Source organism: Protopterus annectens, chromosome 12.part0 (assembly GCF_019279795.1).
Source record: "Protopterus annectens isolate FY-2018-M chromosome 12.part0, PAN1.0, whole genome shotgun sequence".
Taxonomy (NCBI): domain Eukaryota; kingdom Metazoa; phylum Chordata; order Ceratodontiformes; family Protopteridae; genus Protopterus; species Protopterus annectens.
In genome coordinates, this window is record NC_056746.1 from 1,253,585,453 (window position 1) to 1,253,607,316 (window position 21,864).

Sequence of the window (21,864 nt, forward strand, 5' to 3'; positions counted from 1 at the left end):
TGACTAGAGTAACAATCATACCATCTTTCAAACAATTCATCCAGAATAATAGATTCATTTAAATTATACACATCTTCTAATAATATTTTAGCTTTAGCTTCATTACATTGGATAAGATGTTTCATGAAGGTAAATCCAAATTCATCGAACATGTGATTGAAATCAGTTCTTATACTGGGATTAATCTGAATGCCTAAAGGCAATTTGAAAAACCTAAGTCCTTTTGGAACTATTTTTAAGGCTATACATTTTTCAAAATATGCAATATCCATCTTTACGCATTTCAACTGTATTAATTTTTTACCAAGAGAATATATTCTGGCTTTAATGTCATCTTTTTTGTTATGATTACTAAAATCTAAATTGTCATTTGTTTCATTAAAATATCCCTTGGAGTTATGTTTGTTATTTAAAAAATCAAATTCATCTGCTACAAAATCATTGAACATATTGAACAGTCCTGACTCTTTGCATTTATTGTCCATCCTTTTAAGATGTGAGCTTTTGGGACTGAATATAGAATCATTGTTAACAGTACCTTTAATGCTTTTTGAAGTCTTGTTGGCCACAGTAGAATATGTCCTAACATTCGCTTGCTGTTTTTTAGGACGTGCACCCTGTTTCTCGTTATCTGCATTCAGGTTGACCATACTGAAGTCGAAGGTGAAATCTTCTTCCAAGGAAATGTTAACTGTATTAGTTCCCAAATCGATATGTTGGTTGCTGTCCACCACTGGTACCTCTCCCTGTCCATTAGGAATCTCGCTCGTGTAGCTGCAATCCGCCGCATCGTCCAGAATGATGAACTTAGCCCTTACTCTAAGTTCATAAGATAGGTACCATCATTGACCAGTGGACCAAGCACATCTACAACAAGGTCAACCACTTGGTCAAGGACTCATGGGATTTTCTTGGTCTATTTAATATGGACAAGTGGGACGACAACCTCACGTTCTTAACCATTGATGTCCAAGACCTCTTTTCAAGCATTCCTGTGACCACGGGGCTGGAGTATTTCTGCAGTAGTCTAAGCAAATATTCAGGCAGCAGCTGGGACAGAGTGAATTTGATAATGGACATGATGTCTTTGGTGTTGGAACACAACTACATAGAACATCAAGGTGAATTTTTAGACAATCCAGAGGGTGGCCATGGGAGCATCATGTGCTCCAGTTTTGCTAATCTGGTCATGCTAGAGTGGGAAAATTTATACATATTCCCAAGCGATTACTATAAACACATCAGGTTATATACTAGATTCTTGGACGATGTGTTCATCATTTGGACAGGACCAACTGAAATGATTCCCACCTTCGTGGATTACCTTAACAACACCACGGATTTTCTTAGATTCACGTTTCAACATGACAAAAGGGTATTGCGTATCTAGACACTTGGATAGGCAACACTGGAACAGGATTTGTGTCCAGACTGTACAGGAAGCCAACTTTTTCGAATGATTACATTCATTTCACCAGCTGCCACCCACGTCACATTTTCAAAAGCATTGTGAAAGGTCAATGTATTAGAGCAGCAAGGATGTCATCAACCCTGAAGATATGAATAGTGAAATGGACAGAATCACACTACTTTTCATAGAGAGGAACTACCCCAAGAAACTATTGAACGACATTACTTCTTATGTCAAAACACAATGGGGAAATAAATACATACCATTATTAGGGAGACACACTGGGCCACAAGAAGATCAAAGTGGGGCTTTCAACAAACAAGTATGTGTCATTCGATACAATCCTTTTGTTAACTTGATCATGGACATTTTGAAGAAGCATTGGAATATCATTACTTCTTCAGGTACTTTAGGCAGTATAGTTGGCACTGAGATATGCACTGTGTATAAAACCGGTAACAACATCAAGAGAATTTTGGAATGTGGAATACAATATGAAAGGAATATGAGGACTAAAGGGACTAGTAAATGTGGAAGATGCAATCAATGCACCTATATCAATACTATAGACACCATTAGACTCAACAACATCATGAAAACCAAGATAATATGCAGAAAAGGGAATTGCAATTCTCAACGCCTAGTATATATAGCAACGTGTAAAGCGTGCCCGGCCTTTTATATAGGCAAAACAGAGAGGATGATAAAGAAACGGATATACGAACACACGTACAAAATAAAAAAACAAGACAAGAAAAATGCATTATACAGGCACATTCACGACAAAGGTACTGATCACAAGTTCAGCTTTTCCATTATAGATCAAGTTGATATCAAGGAAAAAGGAGGAAACTGGAAGACTTACCTGGCATGGAAAGAAAGCAGATGGCAAATCTGTACAGACGCCACCACACCGCCAGGGATTAATGATTTTATTAGTTTGAAACCATTGCTAGCACTAAACTAATATTTGCATTACCATTCAATACACAAATTTAAGTACATTTTTATTTTTAACAAGATTCAATTAGGTCCCAGCCTTTTGACATAAGGATGTAAATAAGTGGGCCATTACAGCTGGAATATCAGGAAAGCCAAGTTTTATTATAAGTTTTTATAAGTGTTACTACAAGTTTTATCATAGAGTTTTTATCATAGAGTTTTTATTATAGAGTACTTGACACCCAATATGACTCTTAGTACAGTATATAGAAACAGTAGGGCTAATGGGAAGTTATTATACAGTTCTTATTCTTAATACAGTATTTTATTGGAGATTTTAGTAACATAAACAATTATAGCAACATTTATTTTAATAGAGTGACATTAATTTATATTTAAATTTATATTAAAATATATTAAAATATTTCATGTTTTTAGAGTAAGCTTATAGTATATGTTTTGAGGACATTTTCAGTTTATAAAAAATGTTACAGCACTTGTTGGTATAAATTTTAGTTAACATGGCTGCTTTAAGAAGATGATTGTGATTAGAATGATTAAAATAATTAATTAGTTAATTTATGGCGCCAAAACTGGTATAAAATGTAAGGTCTGATGTACTTTCACTGGTTCTGATGAAATCTGTATTACCACAGATGAAAGCGCTCAACCCTAGTGATCTACGTTTTTTCCGTTTTTTCTGACTTGTGTAATAAAGTGCAATTTGGTAACTACAGTACCGGTTTCGAGTGATTGGGGGTCTACTTGCTGCATTTTGGACTATCGTTGTGACATTTCTACATATTTTTTAACCTCTCTTAGCATGTTTACTCTCACTCATCATCATGGAAACCTAAAAGATGGCTACATTTTCACCTTTTTCGAAGAAGTCAGAGTTCATCTCTATATTCAAAAGTGGAAATATCAGTAAAACAGTTAAAGTATGGTTATGGACATATACTACCATAACAGTAGATGCTCAAATGATCACTGCTGCAGTAGCCTTATCTATATGGATTATATCCTGAAGGTGTAACAGCTGTCCTGCTTCTAGCTTCAGGGCACCTTCCACACACACACACAAACCATTAGGCAGCGTAAATTACAAGAAAACACAGGTTTACATGTGAAACCTTTCAGAGCCTTCATGTTAACTGAGAGAGGGATGCCGAGTCCTGAGAAGCCCTAGCTAGGAGCAGAAATATACACATATATAGACACACCCTGGCAAAATCAAAAAAACAAACACGGTGATGGAGGGAGGGAGCAGCAGTGATCATTCGAACATCTACTATTATGGCAAGTTTTCTTACACAACTGCAGTTCATCACATTGGTCACTGCTGCAATAGCCTTAGCTATGTGGGTAGATTACCCTAGTTTACTAGGTTTGGGATGTGGAAGGGGAAGGACCAAGGAGCCCCTGGAGAATGATGCTGACAAACCCAGATCTAGACCTAGAGAAGAAAGCAAGCTTATAGTGCTTTGTAAAAGTATATACAAAGGACCTAGTTGCTAATTCTAGAATACTTTTAGAATCCATCCCTTTCCAAAACGGCCATAAATGAAGCCAAGGCCCTGGTAGAGTGGGCTGTGACCCTGCCTGGAGTAGTTTTGTTCTGATGAAAATAAAAAAATGTTATAGCCTGAGGCAGTCATTTGGAAATAGACTGTTTTGACACAGGTCGCTACTTCTTTTTACTTTCACAAGAAATGAACAACTGATCCACAGATCTGAAAGATTTAGTTCTGTCAGGACAGTATCTGAGGATATTCAAAATATGGAATATCATTTCTCCCTCATTTTTAGTCTTAGGAAAGAAGACTGGGAGATGGAGAGTGTGGCTTAAAGTAAACTCTACCACTTTAGGCATAAAAGAAGGATTAGTTCTGACAGAAACCCTGGTTCTGTGAAAAATGAGATAGGGATGACACACCATAAGAACTTGCAACTCAGACACTCTTCCTTCAGAGGTCAGAGCAATCAGTAAAATTGCGTTCCATGTTAAGAATCTCAAGTCAGCCAGATGAGCTGGTTCAAACGGAGAAAGTTGTAGCTCTTCTAACAAAAAATTAAGATCCAAAGGATGATCGACCAGTTTTCTAATCCTTTTCAAAAACATTTTGACATGAGAATGCTTTGAAAGAGATGTATTGCTTTCTGAATCTTAAAAGCGGAGGATCCATGATCAGACATGCTGAAATGAATGATAAATGAACCTTGATGGAAGAGTAAGAAAGGCCAAAGGATATTAACTCACACAAATATTGTAAAACCAGAGAAACACTAGCCCTGACTGGGTGCTGGATATGTTGTTTGCACCAACTAGACAATATTTTGCATTTTCTATGTATGCTCTTCCAGTAGCAGGCTTTCCTGCCTCCATTTGTACCTGCTGCACACCTCAGTAAAGAGGTGCCTAAAATGAATTAAGGCCCTACCATCCAGACAGTCAGTGGAAGTTGACGGGGGGTCGGGGTGCATCAAACACCCCTGTTCTTGTGTGAGAAGATCCATTCTCTGACGAAGCTTGTGGTAATTGCCATTACCCAAAGAAGGGAGGACCACTGTTGTCTGGGTCAGAAGGAAGTCACCACAATGATCTTGGGGGATTCCTTATAAAATTTCAGAAGTATTCCAAATATTAGTGGAAAGGGTGGAAAAGCATACAGGTGCGGCGTTGTCCAAGGAAAGGGAAAAGCATCTGTCTTCCAAGCCTACTTGTATGGAAATATGGAGCATAATTTTGAATGCTGATTGTTCAGAGAAGAGGCAAAGAAGTCTACTTCAGCAACTCCCCACAGATGGATGAAATCTTGGAAGACCCCTAATCTAGTTTCCATTCGTGAGAGTTTGCCTTTGCCCTGCCCAGCTTATCTAACACACAGTTTTGCTGTGATGGGACATAGGGTAAGTACAGAGTGAGATTGTGCAGTAAATCTATACCTGAAGGTAACTTACCTAGTCTACAAAGAGGAATAAGACCTGATTCCCACTCACTTGTTGATGTAACATGTGACTGTGGTACTGTCTGTAACAACTTGAAGAGATCCAGGAGACCAAAGACACTTCAGGAAGTGAAGTACCTTGATCAGAGCAAGCAACTCTTTTATATTTATATGCTTGCACTTATCCATGATGACCCACATCTCTTGTACTTTTATCCCTCCTGAAACTGCTCCCAAGAAAATTCTGAGGCATCTGTGGTGACTGCCTTGGAGCAGGAGGGAGAAGAGACAGATTTAGGGAAATTTGCTGTCTCCACTAAGTGATTTCTCTTCTGTCAATCCCATAAGAACTGGGATTTGAAAAGATAATGGGTGTTGGTGCTGAGACCAAAGAGGCTTCAGGTATCATTGGATCTTTCTCATGAAGAGTCTTGTTAGGGATATCATGAGAATCATAGATGCCATGACACCAAAAGTCCTGTATTATTCCCTTGCAGTGGCCAAAGTCTGAAAGGAAAAACCTAGAAATAGATCTTGATATAGATCTATTTTGTTGCTGTGGAAGAAAACTCTTTGAACTGATGTGTGTAGCAAACACCCTAGGAACATAATCCTGTGTGATGGAGTCTAAAAAGGCTTTTGCATGTCCTCTTGGAATCCTGAAACTGCTCCCAAGAAAATTCTGAGGCATCTGTGGTGACTGCCTTGGAGCAGGAGGGAGAAGAGACAGATTTAGGGAAATTTGCTTTCTACACTAAGTGATTTCTCTTCTGTCAAACCCATAAGAACTGGGATTTGAAAAGATAATGGGTGTTGGTGCTGAGACCAAAGAGGCTTCAGGTATCATTGGATCTTTCTCATGAAGAGTCTTGTTAGGGATATCATGAGAATCATAGATGCCATGACACCAAAAGTCCTGTATTATTCCCTTGCAGTGGCCAAAGTCCGAAAGGAAAAACCTAGAAATAGATCTTGATATAGATCTATTTTGTTGCTGTGGAAGAAAACTCTTTGAACTGATGTGTGTAGCAAACACCCTAGGAACATAATCCTGTGTGATGGAGTCTAAAAAGGCTTTTGCATGTCCTCTTGGAATCCCAGCTTGTGTAAGAGATCTCCCACTCAAATGAAAGATACCTGCCACTTTGAAAAAGACTCTGCAAAGATAAGGAAGCCATCTAAATATGGAAAAATGTGGATACCCTGTATCCTGCAATGAGCAAAAACTGGAGCTAGAAACGTTGTGAACACGCTTGGTGCAGTGGATATTCCAAATTGTAAGGCAAAAAACTAATAATGACATGTAGACACACAAACCTGATGAAAATCCCAAAGTCTGGACGAAAAGGGATGTGATGATAAACATCTTTTAACTCTAACATTACTAGGGAACTTAAGATAGAAGTAGTAACAGTTTGTGAAGTGACAGCATTTTGAATTTAGTCACTTTCACAAATCAGTTTAGGAAAGAAAGATCCAGAACTAGTCTCTAAGCATTGTCATTCTTTGGCAGAAAAAACACCACTGAATAAAAAACTTTCCAAAACTGGGAAAGAGGAACTGACTCTATCATTCCATGAGACAATGTATTTTGAAAGACAGGAGGAAATAGAAGTGTCTGGTCTGGTCGATGAAAAACCTCCTCCCTGGAAAGAAGTAACTTCATCCCATTGCCAACTGTAACCTTAATGAATAATCTTCAGAATCCATTTGTCTGAAATTGTCTGTTGCCTAACAGAAGTGGAGATTCAGACTTTCTGGAAGGGAAAAGGAACCTCTAGGGTGGGCGTGTGGGATAAGGTCCCCTAAATTGTGACTCTGACTTGTTGGACTGTTCTTGTTTTTTTTTTTTTGTTTTGTTTTTTTTTTTGGGGGGGGGGGGCTGTATTCTTTTTGGAAAGCTCTTGTAACTGCTTTCTTAAATGTATGTTTACCAGTATTTTGTTGAGACTGTTTATTTTGAATCATGCCAAAAGTGGATGAGATGTTAGAAAATCCCTTAGAAAGTTTGGAAAAAGAGGGATGAAAAAATCTTAAACATTTTCCATATCATGTTAGTCCTCTCATCACACTTTTTGATAACCTCTACAGCAGAGGGACCAAAATCTAAATCTCTGTCCAAAGGAAATCTAAATTTTCACATCATCCAGGAGGTTCTGAGAACACAGCCACACAAACCTGCTCAAAACAATACCAGTGGCCATAGCCATACACATACTTTAAACAATGATTTGTGACCTGAAAATGAAATAAATTAAACCATTTAAAGCACACTTGTCCTCAGAAGAAGAAAATGCAGACAACATCCCTCATGCTTTCACAGTTAGTCAGAATAAACTTAATATATGGGTCTGATAATTAAAAATTTTGAAAATCAAAGTTGCAGAAGCTCACATTTTTTTCTCTTACATATCAATTATTTTCCCATCCTTGTCAGAAAATGTAATACTGGAATTAACTAAATGTTTAATAGCAGTAGGATTATCTAAATATATAACTGCTGGGTCAGGTTTGGAATGAGTGTATAAAAATGTAAAAGTCTGAGGAACTTTGTGCAATCTAGCTGCCTTTTTAAGCACAGTAGTCAGACTATCAGGAAAACTGCAGACAGTAACATACTCCAAAGCTGTTAGCACTGGTAAGACTGGATGAAGGTTCTGGAAATTCCATCTGTAACAGCTCACAGTTTTTTCTGAGGGACTGAGAAACCTCAGTGTGTTCTCCCACTGAAACACTGGCAATTTCTGAAGATAGTTTCAGAGAAAGCGAAACTCCCACAGATAATCAGATACTGTGTTGCCCCCTAAGTCCCTTCATCTTTCTGTCCAGATTCAAAATTTTGAATATCTTCAGGTAAAGAGGCACCCATCTTCCTTTTACCAGAAACTACCTTATAAAAAGAATAAATAGCCTGAACTGAATCCTGATCCAGATCTTGTAAATTACTTCTGTCTAGAGAAATTTGAGGAGGAGTATATATATTTTTTTAACAGTAAAAATGGGGCCAACAGTGTTGTTAATGTCAGCAACATCTTCCACAGGGATGGGCACCACATTCTGACTAAACAGGGATGCCTTCCCTGTTTCCTCTCCCAGAACCAACAAGAGTGGCTCTCCCTTGCCCACTGAGGGGACCCCAACAGCCCCGGAGGACGTGGCTAACCCTGGTGCACACCAGAGTGATCTGCTGTAAAAGATGAATGGTCTGAGGAACTAGCTTTGGCCACAGCAGAGTCACCTACCTGCAGCTGAGACAGATTCCTAGCCTGCTGTGGTGGCAAAGGGCATTTGCTTAACTTTTTCTTTTTGTGGCTGGAAGAAGGCCCGACTATGGGACTTGCAGTTTGTTACATAGTCAAGGTGAAAATGGTGTCTCTTTCCCAGGGAAATTAAGCAGTATAAGCCAATAATTAAAATTGCTAAAAGTCACTTTTTTCCTCAAAAAACACAGTAAAAAAGTAGTTTAATACATATTTCCAGACCCATAAAGTAAAATGAACACAATTTATCCACAGGAGAAAAATGGTTTTCAACTACTTTAAACAACTCTTAAATTGAAAGGAAAAAAGTGATTCCCATTTAAAAGTAAAATTACAACTGATGGCAGTCCATTAAAATACATCTAGATTAAAAATAACTTTTTCAGCAGGAAAGTACATCAAAACAAAATATATATATATATATATATATATATATATATATATATATATATATATATATATATATATATATATATATTAATATATATTTTTTTTTACGTGGAAGGAATTTCCTCAAAGGGAACTCATGTGCCCAGCAAAGAAACAGCACAAGGGACCATCAATCTTTGAAAGCCACAGAAGTGTACTCTCTTCAATAGCAGGAAAGCTCTAAAGGGCTTGGGGATCATACCTGAGTTTTTAGGCAGCTCAGCTTGAGCTGCATAACTGCTTAAGTGCACGGAGAGTGTCCTGCAGCTTTGAAAGTTGGCTGGCTATAATATTCTTTGCAGGATATGACCCGCATAGCTAAGGCTTACTGCAGCAGTGATCAGTATGATGAACATGTACTGATCCATCAACATACTAAACCCTCTGCCCAAAATTATGGAACACATTGCCCATAAGCAACTAACACATCTTCTGTCGATAGCAAACCTACACCCAGCGAGGTTTTAGAACTGGTCATAGCACTCATATTGCTCGCAATAATTTCCTACAATAAGTAACCACAAATTGTGATCCAAGCAGACTCACAGCTGCTTTGTTTCTCAAATTCTCCAAATCATTTTTCCTTAGGCATGTTATATCACAATTTGCTTTTATGATGACTACTGTAAATGGGCTGCAAGAATACAGTATTATAGTTAAAATACTACTAGAATGACAAAATGCACTTTCAACCTACATTACTACTTATATTAACAAACCACAATAATCAATATTAACCCCACTCCAGTTTATCATCTTCGCCAACAATATATACGATGGTCAGAAGCTATGCTCTCATGATCTGCAGTTATTAATTTATTGAGTTAACTATTTGTTGCCATTCAATTACCGGGAAAATCCGACTGGGTAGGAGCCAATTTACAGTGGAGGCCTGGGGAGAAAAGCTCCAAATTATTACAAAACATTTTAAGAACAATAATTTTACAGTCTGTAAAAATATAAAAAAAACAACTACAGTTTAATTAGACATAATATGCAAACACGTTTTAAGAATGGATACAAGTTATATGAAAATGATTTAATAGTTAGAGAAATGTTATCCCGTTTATAGAAAAATTAAAGGTAAGTTTATTTATTGAAAGGCTTCGGTGGTGCTGAGATGTGTAGTAAGCCAATCCAAGTCCAATAAAGTTGTAAAACAGTTTTATTAAAACCAAACAAATAAATAAACATGAAGATGAACAAGAGTTAAATAATCAAAAAAATCAAGCGCTTCCGTCTCCTGTATAGGAGACTTTATCAAGATAGAGCATGCCCATTGAAACATTTCCTTTATAACATAAAGGTTAACTGGTATTAAAGTTATGCACGAATCACATTCATTACTACTGAATAATTCATATAACATGAGGTGCATTATTTAAAGATGTATCTAGCCAAATAACCATTTATGAAGTATAGTAATACCATTTACTTGCAGTACATTGGATGCATAACAGTGTGTTATGTTGCTAGACATTGACAGTTTTATTTATTTGTTTGGTTTAATAAAACTGTTTTACAACTTTATTGGACTTGGATCGGCTTACTACACATCTCAGCATCACCGAAGCCTTTCAGCTATTCTTGGTTTTGGTTTTACAAGTTTGTCTAAATTTATTTATTATTTATTTATTTAACGTTTGCTTATCGGGAATGTCTAACTGGACACAGGTCCTTTTTCAGCAGAGGCCTTGGGAGAAAAGCTCCATGAGTAACAACAAATTTTAATGCACAAATTACAACAATCAATAAAGTATAAAGTAAACAAAATGTTGTATGCATAAGAAAATACAAATTTGTTACATCATGACAACAAAACCTAGGCTTTGAACTTAGCTACTACTATTTGTAAAGTATGACTTATGTCAAGATATAAGGTAAAGACAGGCCGGTATGAATAAAAGATTAAACACCAGGGAAGATGTTAGATATGGTGGGGGTATACTGTGATGTATCAGAGCATTCATGAGGGGTTAGTACAGGAACATAGCCACTTATTTTTTAGATAAGCTTTAAATGATAGCTTAAAGTGGTTAGTGGATGAGACTGAGAAGTTAGGAAGGGAGTTCCATATACAAAATATAGAGCTGGAAAATAAAGATTCTCCTGCAGTATTGTTGGCCTTGGAGATGGTGAGTAAGTTCTTGTTGTTAGAGCAAAGTGATCTGCTGGAACTATAAGGAAGGATGAGATTTTGTAGTGCAAGGATTCTGGTTCTGTGGTTTATAATTAGGCACTATCAGTATGCACAAAATCACTAAACACATTTCAGAGACATTACATCAATCTCTTCACTGCATAGGAGTTCTATTTGCACACAACTGTTTATTTTATAAACTTCTTTTCACATTTTGCTACATGCATTCATACACAACTCTGATTTTTTTCCCTCTCAAAAAGTACAATATTTAGCAATTCACGTATACTTTCCTTACATTGCGTTGATAAGAATAGCAACTGTTTCTAAAATAATGTTTATCTTTTGTAGAGTGTTTGCAAATTATATTAGGAAGTATTATGTGAAACATCGAGTGAAAAATAAATAGAATGAAGTTATGCAACAAAAGAGATACCTGAGTTTAAAATACTGGAGTAAGGCTCCACAGGAGACAAGCAAATACTTTTCAGACCTCTGCGTCCACATCGCCGTCCCATCCTCTGCGATAACATACTGGACTTCTGCACTTCATTCCTGTTGAAAGATTTCCAAGAATTTTTCTCAAAAATGGCATTCTGATTTAAAGAATGAATTACCTTAAACCCTGTAGCAAGCATTCTCCTTTACTATATGTGCTAGACCTCACCAAATATTTCATCTTCCAATCAAAATATGTTGGATAGCAAAGTAATTTTGCACTTTTATTTCACATTTTATTCTCTTCTTTGTTTTATTCTGAAGACTTCTTAGTCATTCATGTTCTAGTACCCACTAGTGATAAATTACAGTATTCTGAGTATATATTCAGATTATCAATGACAAGAAAATGGCCCAAGTTTTAAAGAGTGAGCCCAGTACCTCTAAGCATATTTTTCAGTGTTACTACTTCATTGCATCCTTATGTATGTGGTTATTTCATACATAATGTAAGAATAATGTTAGAGTCACTTAAAATCTTCTAATGCATTATTAGATTTTGATGGTTAGAAAAGAAACTTTAGATTAAAAATTTAACATAGGTACATATCCTTTCATATGATCCTAATCAGAATCTTAAGTATTGTTTTTTACTGTTATAATTTTAGAGTACATGAAAAGGGAAGGCAGTATACCATAATACATAATAATGCAAGCTTGATACGCAGAACAATGTACATGGTAACATGTAAAAACAATTAGAGTTTGGATTGTTGACACTCAACAAACTGAAGTGGATGCAAGGAATCTGCCTTTCTCTTTACCTGTGCAACTACCTTTGCAAGTCTTCTGGTTTCCACTCAAATGACACTGCAGCAAGAATTGTGAACACCCCCCCGCCATTGCCCCAATGAAGAAAGCAGCATAGTCCAAAATTAGCCAACCATCTGACAGCCAGTTTGTTATTCAAACCTAGATTACCATGCAGTAGGCTAGCATTATGCCCTGGTGCAAAACATCAAGTCTGAGAATGCAAACCCATGAAAGACAGAGACAGAATTCAACATAAATCTATCTGCTTTATTTTGTGTACTGAATGGGAATCTCTTGCTGTAAACTAAACATTTCTAAACAGTTTTTAGTCAAATTTAAGATGTATATAAGTACAAGACAACCATTTGGCAATTACGTAGACAAATTACGGACACATAGTTACAGTATTGCAAATGGCAATGCAGTTATATTAGTTTAAACATGATCAGTAACTCTCAAAATGAATCACTTATTACAAATACATACTTCTGGGAAGTAAAACAGCCCTAAAAGAAAGTATATTCTTTCAGTGCATTGAAAATGTGCCATCATAAAACTTTGCCTTAAAGCTTTGCCTCAAAGAAAAATGAGTTCTAGTAAATTAATTAGCAGACACACTGCCCATAATGACAGAAAATGTCTCTTTCATTTAAAATGTAGTTTAAACTGGATATACAATAACTCAGAAAACATGTAGTAGTTTTAAACTGTTGGGAAGTCCACTAAGTGCTTTCAAAAAGCTAGTGATAGAAAAAGATTTGTCAAACTTTAAAGGTTATAGTGAAGCATGCAGCGCCGTAGTGGTGCAGCTGTAGCGTTGTCACCTCACAGCAGGAGGTACTCCCATTCGATTCATGGCTGGAGCGCCTTCTGTGTGGAGTCTGCATGTCCTCCTCGCAGACAAGTGGCATTCGAAAGACGTGTAAATGGGCGTGCCTTCATTGAAGGTTTGCTGTCGGGCTGGCAACTCGGCACCATAAAAATCTACTGCCAATCATTAGCGGACCAGATTTCTGCTGTGGCGACCCCTAACCGGGAAAAGCCGAAAGAAGAAGTGAAGCATACACAGAATGATGTATGCCTGTATGACAACTTTTCTCATCTGCGTAAGTGCCTTACTGAAAATGAAAAACAAAATATTACTACATAAAATATTGATGTGTTTGCACTCCACACTAAACTATACACACTAACTCTGAACCTGTGAGTATAGGGAATACATGATTTTGATATGAAACAATGCATTCCCTCTACTTTTGAAGTAGTGTAACCCAAGAATTAGTATTAGTGGGAAGTGCAGGGGTATGCACTCAACATTGGGGATACACTGATGTACAACTTCCCTACAAAAACAATATTTTAACACATTTATTTGAATGTTGTACTTCAAGTTTTAGGCTGGTTTATCCATACATTTTTGATGTGATGGCTGAGACAGTCGCTGCACAGACCCAGGAAACTGAAATGTGTAGTGGGGGCACCCTGGTCTTGTCTTGCTGATGTTATTGAGAGAGATGATTTCAAATTCTCCTCCAGAAGAGCTAATTCAATATATCCGGTGATGTGAAGTCTGAATATACCTAATAAGATCTGACCTAGATTTCCTGAGAAATCACACTGCTCTTCATCCTTTAAAAATTATATGTCAGGCTGCTTGAAATGAGCTTTTATTCAATAATAAAGCACTAATTCAGGTTGAGCAATGCAGAAATGTGCATTCTGAAGGAACTGCAATTTATATTATGTATTCCTTCTAGTGTTATTGTGGATAGCCACTAGAGGGCACTATTCTACCTCAGACCTGCACTATAAATTCAAGTTTTGCTCTACTTCTGTATTCCTTACTGGGATGCAAGTGAAAGAAATAGCTACAATTATTTAGGTACACAGAAATGCACATCAGTGCTGCATTAGCCCTTCTTTAAAAGAGCAATGATTATGAAAACCTGAGTTTAGCAGTGATTTTATTTAAGTTTTGCGTATTTTACATAACTCAAGACACTTCACACTGAAAACGTCTCATGAAAGCTTCATGCATCCCCTATCTCTGTTCAGTCCAAATAGAGAACAAAAATTAAGTAAACCCTAATATACTTTTCTGCTTCTATCTCTTCCAGAAAAACTCTCTCACTTTCTTTGTCAAAAAAAATTTTGAATGTAAACCAGCTTTCATCATTAAAATTCCTCTTAGGAGGCATGTTGCTCTCACTAACCCTCTGATGTACCAATATTATTCCATCTAGGTCTAAATTATACTTGGACCATCCACCTTATCGAGTTTTTAATCATCCTGTGTAATAGTTATGGTGCTAAAGATAGAATTGTGTACCCCTTGCAGACAGGTACACATACAAAACAGTGCATGCATGTGAGCACACACACATACATGCATAAGCACACACACAGTGTACACAAGTGTACATACACAGACACCACATGTACATACAGACTCGTGCATGCACACACACATGCAAACACACATGCACACACAAAGTGTGCCTGCCACCCGCAATTTTTATTGCTGCAATCCTCCAGGAACCACAGATAGGTTCATAGGTTTATAGGTTTATACTTGCTAATGGCCACTATGGCCCTTATAAGCCTAGCCATGCAACCCAAATGTGACCCATAAATTTGATTTATATAGGTTTTATATAGGTGGTGATTTACTGACTGCCTCTGTTCATCAGAGACATAGGGGCCAGACCTGGGATAGGGTGGAAATCTCCTTCACATGGATGGTGAGCCAGTTCCAGAGAATGGGAATTCTGAGAAACATATCTGTCTCTCCAACATGCCCTATTTACGTCACAAGCAAAATTTAGGTCTTTTAATCTATTAGTTCTGATGCTGTTTGTTTTGCAGATGTGCAAACGATTCATCAAAACAGGGTCCTGGGATGCCCTGTATGCCAGGCAATGATCACCTCTCTGAAGTCTGTATGACACTGAGTAATGAGACAGGGCTTTTGAGGCAATCAGCATAGGACATTGTGTTCACTCCCTGTGTTCCTTTTGTAAGGAATGTTTGTGGATTTTCCAGTTCCTGCATGTCTCTTGTCGGGTAAATACCGAAGGGGGTATTATACTCTACAATGGGTCTGATGAGGGTCGAGTACAGTGATATGACGGCCTCTTTGGACCATGCTCTTGACTATAAGTTGAGCAATATAGAAGGATTTTCTTACTACCTTGGACACATGCTGGCTGAAGGCTAGGTTATTGTCTATATGAGTTCACAGATCCCACACCACTGAATCAGTTTTTAAGGGTGTTTTATTAATGATGTAGTTAGCCACAGTGGTAAACTTCCCAAAAGGTACTATAATGCTTTTGCTGGTATTGCGCTTTAAGCCATGGCTTTGGCACCAAGTGCTTGTATCAGACCTTCCTGAAGGGTGTTCACATCTTGGGGGGATTCAATGACTTCTCCCAGTTTGCAATCATCTGCAAACATGGTCAGCCAAAGCCTTTGACACTGGCTTTCACATCTGAGAAGAAGATGCCAAAAAGGAGGTGGCCCAGCACAGAGCCATGGGGACTCCACTGGTGACTGGTCTCTTTGTGTAGGTATCCTCACTAATTCAAACCTCCTGGGTCATAGCAGTGAGACAGCTAGTAATCCAATGTGTTATAAAGGGGTTTATACCTAGTTACATACATTAGCTGACAATGCCCAAGTGGGATATTGTATCAAATACTTTAGCCAGATCTAGGCCGACAGTATGTACCATTTTTTCCCTAATGACCTTTTCAAAGAACTTCGCAAGATTCACTTAGCATGACCTTCCTTTCACAAAGCCAATCTGGTATGGATCCAGTGGCTGGAGGTCTCCTATGGCCTTGTTGATAATTTCCATGATAATTCTTTCCATGGTTTTGCAAATAAGACTAGTCGGAAAAATGGCTCTGTAGTTTCCAAGATCTGCTGAAGGTCCTACTTTATGAAAAGGGATTACCATTGCAGTCCTCCATTCACATGGCACAAAACCTGTTTTAAGACTATAGTTAAATATTGACTCAAGTTGTCCTGATAGTCATATTTTAGATTATTCAGTATTTAGGGGGAATCCTGAGATGTTATCAGGGCCCACTAAGGCCGTGTTCTTGGCTTTAGTGAATGTAGTCAGTACATGCTCCCTAGTTATAGCTAGAAGGGTTATGTTTGAAAGTATTTTTGAAGGAATGGTTGAAGTAAGAGGGGGCAAAGTTGGAACTGAATTTGTCAGCTAACAGGTTTGATATATAGCCAGTCTTAATGAATGTGGCACTATTAACCACTAGTTAAGCAGACTGCCGTGTGCTGCCTTTGAGGTTTATGAAATACCTGAAGAAGGTCTTATGGTTATCTTGGATCTGTATTACCATGTTGAAAGACATGTTTGCTGAACACCTCTTAATCGACATGGAACTATCGACCTGCTAAAATCCCAAATGTCCGAGCCAGTGAATTTCTTCCCTGAGGAAAAAATCCCTTGGCCGTACACAAAGAAAAAAATGCACTTTCAAACCCTACAACATGGGGGGCTGTGCCCCCTACACCCCCTTAACTAAATATACCAACTGCGAGATCACACTACGGTGGGAAAAAGGGCAAATCCCCGATGAAGGCCTAGTGATTTTTTTCCCCTGGGGAAAAATTTGCTGACTCGGCTGTTCAGGATTTTAGCAGGTCAATATTTCCATCTCGACTAAGATGTGTTTGGCGAACATGTCTTTCGACACGGTAATACAGACCCGTTATCTTTCACCTGAGAGGATATCTTAACCTCACAGCTGGCTTTGCTTGACTAAGTAGCCCTCTTAGTTGACTATTTACTTTGATGAGAGAGTTTCTGTTTTTAATGGGAATTACCCTTCCTGGTTTTAGCCATAATTCTTTTCCTTTTGTTATATATACAACTTAATTTGGATGCCACCTGGGTGATTTGTTTGTTGGGCTAATCCTGGGCTTACTTCTGGTAGGTACAGCAACCTCTATGCAGCCATTCACATGGTTGTAATGAGTGTCCCACAGCAATTTGGCATAGACTGCTCTGTTCTCTAGGTTTGGAGGTGCACTAATTTTGACAATCCATCACTTAATAAAAGGTAATTTGCCTTGGGATAGTTCTTAACTGTTACTGGCTTTGACAGGATTATGGAGTAGATTTTGATTTTGAAGGAGACAGATTTATGGCTGGATGTTACCAAGGAGGCTGGGACATGGGGGGGGGGGGTTTGCAGAATTCTCCCATACTTGTAAGCACAAGGTCCAGTATGTTGGAGTCTGTAGTGGGTTTTGAAAAAGGCATTTGAATTTATGAAGTCCAGAAATCTCTGTACCTGTAGATTTGAGGCTGTGTAGAATTCCCATTCTAACGAGGGCTAATTAAAGCATCCCATGAGTAGGGTGCTTATTTGGATGGTATGTGTCTCCAATAGGTCCAAGTATGCATTGTCAGCTTCTTGTGACATGGAGGGTGACCTATAGCTGGCTAGTATATGGTAGAGGATTTAGTCTATAGTAATCTGCATGTAGAGGAACTCCAGCATATACCCCTATTGATGTAGATTGAGACACCTCCTCCTATAACCCTTTTATGTGTAGCTGTTGGTCTAAAAGTGTAGAAGGCACTGAAACCTTGCACTGACAGAGTACTGTCTACCACTTTAAACCATGTCTTGGTGACTCAAACAGATGTCTATATTTTTAGGTGTGAGGAGGGCTTGGAGGGAGTGTAGGTTTTTGTTTAGATTCCTGGCATTAGGCAGTAACACTTTGTTGTTCAGTTAAGTTAATTTTGCTACATCAGTAGGTTTGTCAATTTGGCATTGCCTAAAAAAGGCATTATGGGGATGGATAAAGTTTTAGCCAGTACTCAAAAGCCTAGCAGGGAGAGGTACAAACCATCCTTGGCAAAGCAATGTGGTCTGTTAATCATGTCCTCCCAAGGTGATAAATATTGGATCCCCTTAGACATGACATCAAAAAGACAGCCAGTTGTTGAAGTGAATCATTTTTTGGTTCACATTGTGGCACCATCCACGAGGATGGTAATATGCTGCTCAGTGCACTGAGACATCATCCTCAGTGATACATTGTATCATTGTATCATCCTCAAGGATGGTAATATGCTGCTCAATGCTAGGCTCATACCAGCTTGAGACACAGTCTAAAAGCTCCATAATGTCTCTCTTTATACAGTCCAGGGAGGTACATCTCAGCTCATTTACTCCTACACTCCTATGATGACTTAAGTGCATGTGTGATTTGGTGGATCCTGGCTCCAGATAAACAACTAACAGTTCTCTTCTCCTTGTTCAGCATGGTTAGAGGGGTATCAGTATACCTTACAATGGAGTCCCCTATGACAACAGTCTTGGGAAATGTGTTTGCTTCCCTTAGGGGCTTAGTGTTTGGGCTCCACTGAAAGTGACAGCATGTGTGATGTTAGGTGTTGTTTTTTCCTGAATACCTTTGGGCTTGCTGAGGCATAACTCTGACAATGGGTGATCTAGGCAATCTTTGTTGTTTAGGAAGTTTGCTTTTAAGTGCCTCAGCATATGGTAGTCTATGCATGTGTTGTGTACTACGTGATGTGGGTGTTGTGTGCATGGGTTCAACAACCTGATGTGCACTTGTATGTGCAGTGTCATCCTGTAAGTACATCTCTCTCATACTGTGCCTGATTCTTTAAGGATTAAGTGGTTGTCAGTGAACATGAGACAATTACTACATTGTCTCAAGATGTCCATATCCACTAAGATGTCTGCAGACAAGTTAGGAAATTGCATATCTGTACTGTCCAATCAAAATTGATTTGTGAGCTACAAAGAGGTGGTGTATTTGGGTTAGAAGACTATTACGGGTGCTTTTCTTTTGCAAAATCTTAACTCTTTATTATATCATAATACTGTCTCAAATGCAAATGCACATTGTTTTTTTTCCCCTTTTTTTTAACTTGACCGCACTGTGTTTCATGAGATTTCAGTCATGTGTTATAATGTACATGACTTGCCCATTTATCTCAAATTCAAAGCAACAGGTTTGATGCTTAAATGATGTACTTTGACATTTGTGGTTACTCTCTCAATTTGTAACCCCCAGCTAAACCTGAAAATTGTCCATGCAGATCAGTGTATTACCCCAGTTAATGAATAAAATTAAACTAAATTAAACCAAATACATTTTTATAATGTTGACTATATAATTTCATGGCCCATAAGTGAAAAATCACATGCAAAGCATTGATTTTAAAAATCCTGTAATGAAAGAAAAAGGAAGAATCTCAACCTCATTCAACATAACTGACATTTATTTCTGGATTCAATCATTCTTGTGAAAAACGAGTTTTTTTTTACTAAGAAATAACCAATTAAAGCAGGATGGACACTCTGTTATCTGAACCGCAGTCTTCATAGTTTCATAGGATCACAGGAGATTACTAGACTAATAGCTCAAGAGGCTTTATAATTCTAGCCAATATAACCTGAATGTACCCAGTATCTGGGCCCTAGGGCAGGAAGAAGACAAAGGTTTATGCCTATGCCTTCAGTATTTTACAGATCGTCCCTGTCCACAAAGGACATAGGCACCATGCCAGGTGGGAATTTATGGTTCCCCATCCAATGATCCAGATTGGTCTTAAAAGGGCATGAGAAGGACACTGCTTTACGTAAATAGGAAGCATATTCCAAAGAAGTGGCAGTCTCTGAGACACATGTCTATCTTTCTAATAAGTTCTGTTTGGCTCTCTGGCTAAGTTTAGATCCCTGGATCATGTGACCCTCATACTGTTTGCCTTGTGGATATGTAGTAGCACATCAAGACTGGATTTGTGAGCACCTTGTATGTCAGGCATAGGTCACCCCTTAACAGTCGATAGAAGACAGAGTAAAAAGAATAGGACATGTTGTGAACACCCTGTAGTTTCTTAGTTAGTAAACTCTGGGGTTGCTGGAGTTGTTGTAGGTGCCTAGTCAAGTGCATTCCTAATGGAGCATTGTTCCTGATTATCACTCTAATGAAGGCTGTCCATAGCGGGACTACAATCTCCCTGGATCTGGATGTCATACCTTTGTTTGTAAGTTGTGCCACATAGAATGACTTCCTCACCACTGTGGACACATGCCGGTCAAAGTTCAGCCTAATATCCACCTGTGTACCTAGATCCATTACCTCTGAAGCTATTCTTAAGGGCATGTTGTTAATGTTGTAGTTAGCCGGGGTATTTGATTTTGCAAAGGGTACATTAATGCATTTATTCACATTCAGTTTCAGGCCGTGCTTCTGACACCAATCGTTTACCTGATATAGACCCTCCTGAAGGATGTCTACATCACTGGGGGATTAAATAATTGCTCCCAGCTTGAAGTCATCTGCAAACTTTATCATCCAAAGGTATTCCACATTAGCTTTGGTGTCTGAGAAGTAAATTACAAAGGTAAATTCCAAACAGGAGTGGTCTCAGCACTGAGCCCTGTTGCACACCACTAGCAACTGGCCTCTTGCTGGAACATGAATCATCAACTTTGACCACATGTGTCTTGTCCTTGAGCCAACTGGCTATCCATCTGGTGATGTTGAGTTTTATGCCCAGTTTTGTGAGTTTACTTATAATAACTGAGTGAGGAATTATATCAAATGCCTTGGCCAGGTCGAGGTAGACAGTGTGCACTGTTTTGTCCTCATCCATGGCCTTGGTGACTTTCTTTATTATTTATTTTATTTATTTATTTAACATTTGTTAACTGGGAAAGTCCAACTAGGAATGAGCCAATGTTCAATGGAAGCCCAGGGAGAAATGCTCCAGACGCATGTCTTTGTGATGTGAGAGGAAACCGGAGCACCCGGAGGAAATCCACATGAATACAGGGAGGACATGCAGACTCTGCGCAGAAGGGACCCCAGCCAAGAATTGAACCAGAGAACCTCTTGCTGTGAGGTGACAATGCTACCGCTGCACCACTGCGCTGTGCATTTCTTAAAGAAGTCCACAAGATTTAGTAGGCATGACCTGCCCTTGATGAAGCCGAATTGGGTCAGGTCCAGTGTTTGGAGATTTCTTATATCTTTATTTATTAGGTCCATGATTATTCTTTCCATGGTCTTACAAACAAGGCTAGTCAAGCTCATGGGTCTGTAATTTGCTGGGGCAGTTAACAGTCCTCCCTTATGCAGACAGATGACCATAGCTGTTCTCCACTCTGTTGGGACAAAGATGGTCTAGAGGCTGTGGTTAAATGAAGTTTCTATTGAGCTTTATAGCTCCTTATTTAAACTATTCAAGAGGCAACCTGATATATCAGGTAGCTGTGGTTCATTAGTGATAACTGGTGGAAGAGTGGTAGGGGGTATTTCTTGGGGGAGAATTGGAGGTGATGGAGGACTGAAGTTCTGAATTTATCAGCAAGAAATGTGCTACATCTGCTGGCTGAGAATAGGACATGCCTTCTATAACTAGTTCTACACATTGTTGAGTGTTGCTCTTAAGATTGCAAA

The 21,864-nt window shown here is 38.4% G+C and overlaps 1 protein-coding gene across 1 annotated transcript in view; it reads right to left on the reverse strand.

The window, feature by feature from the left end:
* Positions 1–21,864, reverse strand: part of NECAB3 (N-terminal EF-hand calcium binding protein 3) — a 1,629,394-nt gene that overhangs the window by 349,488 nt on the left and 1,258,042 nt on the right. Inside the window, exon 7 of the mRNA XM_044090271.1 lies at positions 11,567–11,685. Coding sequence (XP_043946206.1) covers positions 11,567–11,685 — 119 coding nt within the window. The remainder of the gene's footprint in view (positions 1–11,566; positions 11,686–21,864) is intronic.